This window comes from Ictalurus furcatus, chromosome 1, assembly GCF_023375685.1.
Source record: "Ictalurus furcatus strain D&B chromosome 1, Billie_1.0, whole genome shotgun sequence".
Lineage (NCBI taxonomy): Eukaryota > Metazoa > Chordata > Actinopteri > Siluriformes > Ictaluridae > Ictalurus > Ictalurus furcatus.
Window position 1 is genome coordinate 16,595,016 of NC_071255.1, and position 7,514 is coordinate 16,602,529.

At 38.0% G+C, this 7,514-nt stretch overlaps 1 protein-coding gene across 1 annotated transcript; it reads left to right on the forward strand.

The window, feature by feature from the left end:
- On the forward strand, positions 1-6,588 carry ctss2.1 (cathepsin S, ortholog2, tandem duplicate 1). Its single transcript, XM_053629601.1, has 8 exons — positions 1-110; positions 2,264-2,389; positions 3,289-3,411; positions 3,684-3,836; positions 4,542-4,766; positions 4,873-5,038; positions 5,333-5,435; positions 5,685-6,588. Exons 2-8 carry the CDS (start codon positions 2,270-2,272, stop codon positions 5,782-5,784), a joined length of 990 nt encoding a protein of 329 aa, XP_053485576.1. The 5' UTR covers positions 1-110; positions 2,264-2,269; the 3' UTR covers positions 5,785-6,588.
- Positions 6,589-7,514: the final 926 nt, after the last annotated feature.

Here is a 7,514-nt window from a genome sequence, read left to right on the forward strand (position 1 = left end):
GATCTCATTTGACACGTGATTACATATTTCATAAACCGAAAACGATCTGAGCAGGAGTCAGGTTTTGCTTCCTCCTGGGTTATCACTGTTTATCTCAGAGGCACACAGAGGTAAGCGTTGTTTTAACATTCTCGGTACATATATCTGAGACATGTCGGTTTTATTCCACATTTCGAGAAAAAGCCTATTTGACTGTGCGTGTCGATTTCCCAAAGAGCTGGTGAAGATTTTACTTTCGGTTTTAGTGTGATATTTTTAAGCTAGGTTGTGTTTGTTGGTCTGTGGAAAAAAATGTGTTTGGGGGTTATTTTAGAGCTTTGTATCAGCTTTTGGGTCTTCAGTTTGTTTCGCTTGGTTGATTGGGGGACATTAGGAGAAAAGGGGAACGTGAACTGATTTGTCGTGAGAAGTGACACTTTAGAGACACTTTAACACACTGTGGTACATTAAAGTGAAATCAGTTGTGAAATCCCTGTTTGTTAAATATGGAATTGCTACCTTGCATATTCTCATGTGCTATTTCTATAGGAATTGGGTAAACTCTGTAAATTTGGTCTATTATTATTTAAATTTAAACTAACAGCCTGGTTCAGCCGTTTGTGGGTGCGTTGTTTTTTCAACATCAGACTACACTTCCGTGTGCTGCTTCTATTGTCCTTATCTAAACCATACTGAGTATATTTTTATAAGACGAATAGGGCGACTGAAAAGAGAGAAAAGTTTTGAAAGGGATAAAATGATTGAGTGCTTGAGGAAGTTGGTTGCTAGTCGGTTTTCTTTTTCCTTTGCTCATGATGCAGGTTTAGATTATATACTCAGCAAAAAGTAAAAAATAAATAATAAAAAAGGAAAACGTGTAAATATTTTGTTAACATAAAGACATTCAACAACTGAGACATAAACTGAACAAGTTACTACAGTGCATCTCATCCTCATGGAATGCACCAGATTTGTCAGTTCTTGCTGTGAGATGTTACTCCACTCTTCCACCAAGGCATTTGCAAATTCTCGATAACGTCGGTGGTGAGGGGATACATGGTTACATGTAATTTTCCACTGCAAGGACGATCAGCTGTCCTTCCTGTCACCCTGTAGCACTGTCTTAGGCATCTTACATTACAGACATTGCAGTTTATTGCTCTGGACACATCTGCAGTCCTCATGCCTCCCTGCAGCAGGCCTATTGCATGTTCACGCAGTTGAGCAGGAAACCTAGGCATCTTTCTTCTGGTGTTTTTCGGAGTCAGTAGAAAGGTCTATCTAGTGTCCTGTTATTGTAACTCTGACCTAAATTGCCTACCACCTGTAAACTGTTAGTATCTTAAGGACTATTCCACAGGTGCATGTGCAATAATTGTTTATGGTTCATTGAGCAAGCATGAAAAACATTGTTTAAACCCTTGCCAATAAAGACCTGTAAAACTTATTTTGGATTTTTTAAAAAAAAAAAATCTTTAAAAAAAGGTCTCTTGAAGAAGGGATGTTTCTGTTTTTGCTGTGTATGTGTTAATGTTAACTGGTTCATTGGAAAATTTGTCCAACAGGTGGCAGTATCTATACACAATTTGTCAGAAAAGAACAGGTGGAATGTCTGCTGCTAGCGTTGTCAGGCTTAATGGCCTGTTCAAGTACCACAAGTACTCTTCTGGTGTCCTCTTATGGTGGCAGATGATTGAAATGTAATACTCTGTGGAAGTTTACTTGCTAATGAAAGGGCTCTTAGTAGTAAAGTTTGTATCTTGTTTTAGGAAACCCTGATGATTTGGATAGTAGAGGATGAGGAGAGCAAGAACATTTGTGTATCGTGTACATATGTAAAATTTATAAAATTTCACAGAATAATAGGTTATAATACTGTATCTGGATTAACTGTGGCATTGTCAAGATTAGGAAAAAGTATGAAACTTCATAGTATCTTCAACTATGTCATGTACAAGCCTTGATATGAAATTTGAAGCTGTATGTTGTTTGTTTGTACGTAGTCATTCCAGAACTTTTCTCAGTCTTCAGTTATTGAAATCAGGAAAAGTTTTTTTGGCCTTAGGACTGGTTGCGTAACTAATATCTTAACTTCCCTTATGCTTTCTGTTCTGTGTAAAGCTTACAGCAGGCAGAAGCACTTGACTTCTCTAACCTAACAGACATCCACATTAAAGAAAAAAAAAGAGGAAAAAAATAGGGTAGTCATATTTCCTTTCCATGGATCTGTTTTCCCTTTTATGACCAGTTTGATTAGGCTAACTGTTCATCTGATTTTGAGCAGGTGAAGATGTTGAGGAGCTTGCTGTTCACAGTGATCTGTGGGGCAGTAGTGGCCCTTCAAGACCCAAGCCTGGACATGCACTGGCTGATGTGGAAGAAAAATCACAGCAAAACTTACACCAGTGAGGTGAGGATAACTTCTAAGACTGCCGTGAAATGTGTATAGTGGAACTGTCACTTATTCTTATGTTACATTTGAAAAACAAAAAGTTACCTGAAAAGTTGTCTTGTGATGAATTTGGGCCAGTCATCTTGACAGCTTTGTCCAAAGATAGAGTTGTACTAGACTAGTCATTTTGGAAAGGGCACAGTTGTGGGCAAAATGGATGTCTGGAAGGGCTTAATTTAAAAATGCACATACCTTCAGGATTTAGCCTCAATAAAACCCTTCTGTTCAATGAAGACCTTGACTGATGGAGTATTTAGAACATTTGCCCCTCTGTGTAAATTCACTAATTAGGGGGCTAAGTACAGAATGTGCTTATACAGCCTACAGTGATCGTATGTTTTCTTATTATTTTAAATATGATTTTAGATTTTGATATTTATATTGCAAAGAATGCAATTCCGATACCCAGCCAGTTTATGCTGAAGTTATGCACACACAGCTCCAACCTAATGTTATGGACCATGTTTCCAGAATTAGATTTTTCAGTCCCTCCAGGATTTTGTGATTTTGCAATTGCAAAAATTAACACAAAATCAGGCAAATTCCGCAATATTTGGAGGAGCTTGCCATTTTCTAATTTATCAAGATTTTCTTCAGATTCGGGCCAAGACAGGCCATCTTACATCACAACACACATTCAGTGAAAGCCCTCTTTGATTCACACACTAAAAGATCACATTCAATAGGACAAAAAGCACAAATAAACTCTACTTTGAAAAAAGCCACAGAAAAATCAATAATATTTGGCCACAGCAATCACAAAAAAAAATCCTGTACAGATTGACTTTTACAGCTGCTCTGTAGTTATATACTTATTAATCAAGATGGACCAATACTTTTTAAATGTGTGGTTGCAGTTGGAGGAGTTGGGTCGGAGGGAGATTTGGGAGAGGAACCTACGCTTGATCACCGTGCACAACCTGGAGGCCTCTTTGGGAATGCACACATATGATTTGGGCATGAACCATATGGGAGACATGGTAAGATTTTCTAATTATGAAAATCAATGAGAAGTTCAAAATCAGCTAATTAGGCCTATAGGCAAATTCAAATTTATTATGTACTGTATATGCATTCAGTTACATGAACTTATTTCGGTCTCTTTTATTCCTAATGTCACCTTTAATTATCTATGAGGAAATCTCTGCACAGAGATTCAGAAGAGTAGATTTTTTGTTTATTCAGTCTGATATTCTTGACTTAAAGCTAGTAAATGTTCCCTACTGTAACAATTCCTGTAAATGACTGTTAGACTAGAGAGGAGATCCTGCAGATGTTTGCTGGGACTCGAGTACGTCCTAACCTGACGAGGAGGTCTTCTCCATTCGTTGCCTCTGCTGGAATTTCAGTACCAGATTCAGTTGACTGGAGGGAAAAGGGATACGTAACAGAGGTCAAGAACCAGGTAATATTTTGTAATATTTAGTTTTGCCATGGTCTAATATTGACAGCTTAAATGCAATCAGACTCTTTTGATGATTCTTTGATTCTTTGGGCCAATAGCAACCCAAACTATAGGTCCAAACTGGTGAATGTGATTCTGATTTAAACTGTTTGTAACAAGGTTTTGTATGAGGGGGAATCTGCCACTGTGTTCTCTCCATGCTTCGTAACACATGTACACCCGAAGCCTGACTTTAATAGGAGGTACACAAGCATCCATATATACACAATATCATAGTATATCATCAGGTGTTTGTATTGGAATAAATATGAATATCTGACTTCGGTTTTTCCTGTATATTGATAATGAGTCTTTATTGATCACATATACATTACAGCACAGTGAAATTCTTTTCTTTGCATACCCCAGCACGTCAGGAAGCTGGGATCAGAGATCAGGGTCAGCTATGATACAGTGCCCCTGGAGCGGAGAGGGTTAAGGGCCTTGTTCAAGTGCCCAGCTTGATAGTGCTGGGGCTTAAACCCCTGAACTTCTGATCAGTAACCCAGAGCCTTAAGCGCCAAGCCACCACTGCCCCAGTGGTGGCAGGCCATTAGACTGGTTAATGTGTGTGGAATTGACAGAAGGAAGCTGGTTGAGAAACTGCAGTCACTGTTTATGCTCACATTTGTTATTAATACTTTTAATGTTATTTCCTCCTGTCAGGGTTCATGTGGTTCTTGCTGGGCATTCAGTGCTGCTGGTGCACTAGAGGGTCAGCTAAAGAGGACTACGGGTCAGGTGAAGTCTCTCAGTCCCCAGAACTTGGTGGACTGCTCTTCTAAGTATGGAAACAAGGGTTGCAATGGAGGTTTCATGACCCAGGCCTTCCAGTATGTCATTGACAACGGTGGTATAGATTCTGATGAAGCCTACCCTTACACCGCAATGGTACATTAGCTCTTTAAACTCTATATTAAAATGTAAAACTTTGTCTTGTGTGTACTATGCATCAATGCAAATATTTGTCCTTATTGGTTTATTAATTGTTTTCCAGGATGGACAGTGCAGGTATGACCAATCACAACGTGCTGCCAATTGTTCCAGTTATAATTATGTTTCTGAGGGTGATGAGGAGGCACTTAAGCAAGCTGTGGCCACCATTGGACCCATCTCTGTGGCTATTGATGCTACTCGCCCAATGTTCATCCTGTACCACAGTGGTATGACTTACTTTAGCAACTACAAATGGTCTCAAAACAATATAAATAGCTGATGACTTATTTTTACATAAATTGATATGTTGATACCATAACAATAAGTCCAGTTTGCATTTGAATTAATTCATTTTAACCACATTGTATTATTACTGTTTGCCACATGGTAGTATACTCAGCATGATTGTTTTCTTGTGAGGCATGTCTTTACTGACACTTTAATGCACATGTTTTTAAAAATGCTATGGTCTCTGTAGTATGGTCTATGTTTGATCTATACTTTGTCTAATTTTTTAATAGGTGTTTACAGTGACCCAACCTGCACCCAGAATGTAAACCATGGGGTGCTGGTTGTAGGGTATGGCAGCCTGAATGGAGAAGACTACTGGCTAGTGAAAAACAGGTACAAATTACAGTTTTAATCATAGTATAAGACAACAGGCTGATTTCTGCATAGCAAAAAAAACAACCTTCTGACTAAACGGACTGTTCACTGTTTTGCACCCATCTACATATGGCTTATATTTTTTGTACACTTGCATCTGATGAATTGAAATGTTTATGTATTTTAAGAACCTGTCATTATATATAACATTATATATAAGAATGTTGACCATAGTTTTTCTGTTACGTGTGTGTCTTTCTGTGACAGCTGGGGTACTAGATTTGGAGATGGAGGCTACATCCGCATTGCCCGCAACAAAGGCAATATGTGTGGCATTGCAAATTATGCCTGTTACCCACTCATGTAGCACAGATAAGCAGAAGCAAATTCTTAGATTCTTTATCACCTATATTTCTATGCTTTTAAATCAGATGTATTTTATTATTTTATCTTTATCTTAAATGTTATTGTTTTACTAAATACATTGATTTTATTCTTGAACCAACATTTTTTTTGTACAGAAATCGAAACTGTGGCATGAAAACATGATTCTACCCCACTGAATTTACAAGTGACTTTTTATTAGTGCAACATCACCACAAACAATTTCACATGAGGTATCAAAGGATTTTTCAAAATTGGTACACAACATCCAGTTATGATTGACACATAGACTGTCATGATTCAAAACCTTTGGTTGGTTAGCAACATTCATAGGTTAACGTGAGGAGAGAATGGCACAATGATCTACTGACAAATGTCCCAAATAAAACTGACACAAACACAATGAATGGCAATGATTTTTAAAGCTTTTTGGTACCTGTAACCTTTATATGTTTAAGGATCACAATATTGAACACCTTTTTAACAAGAAAATCAGATGCCAACTTTTGTTCTAAAGTGTCTTTCAGTTCTACAAGCTGAAAGCTCAATTGTGTATATATACTTCAAAAATTCTCTATCAAGGTAACATTGCCTTCTAAAATTATATTCTATTTAGACAAATTAAAAAAGGTCTCCAGTGGCTGTAACTATATTATGAACAGACACTTTACAGTTTTAGTCAAGTCTGGCTTTTAAGTCACCTATATTCAACTGTCGCCTATAATTTTTTAAATTTACTTTTTAACTGGTTACACTCTTGTGGTTAGAATAAACAATCATAAATACAGCAAGACCACCCTTTCCTGCTTCGATTGTCCCATTTGGTATCTGCATTGATGATTTTTATTTCCCTGTCAACACACAGACAACTAATGTTTTCCTTCTGTATGTATGTTTTATCTCTGTTTGTAGATAAAACTGTGATTAGCGCTTTCAGATTGATTCCAGCACATTTGGTTAGAAAAGATGAGACACAAACTCTCCCTGAATGCATGGGATCTTTGGTACAGTTACATTTCAGCTACACCACACACAATTGAGGTAGATGAATTCTTAATAGTAGTTAATGGGTTGTTTCTTGGATACAGTCGTAGTCAGAAAATATTAGCCAACCACTGTCCAGGAATCAAATGGGGATACGAATGCTTCCATACAGTATTGTATACATATATGCGCAAGGAGAAATGATAGACATTAACAAGAGTGTATGTTTACAGCATGTACATGCCAAAACATCCCTAGCACAGTGCAGTCCAGTTTTTACAGACCAGCTCCAACAGCTCCTTCACACCCCTTTGGCCTGTATTTGTGTCTGGCCTATCCTCTAAACCTTCAGCCATTTTCTTCTAAGAGACAACAAAAATCTTCAACCACTAGGGGCTCCCTAAGATTGCTACTTTCAATTAATCTTTATACTTCCAAGGTTGTTTTGGGTTCAGAGATGCAACATGCATATCTGAAATAGGAATTCTTCTGAATCTAAAATGCTCCTTTGACCACACTAGGAGAACTGCTGCACCCGGACAACTGCTGAGTGTTAACACATGCGCTGATGCAGACACCCTTGTTCTGCTCGCAGCACGCTTACAATTGTCAATCATTAAAGTTTAATTTGCACTTTCCAACACTCCCTCCCCACTCACTATCCCTTGGTTTGGTAATGCAGCCCTTCTCTGATCTGCCCTCCCCTCTGAATGCCCTAAGCCCCTGGGT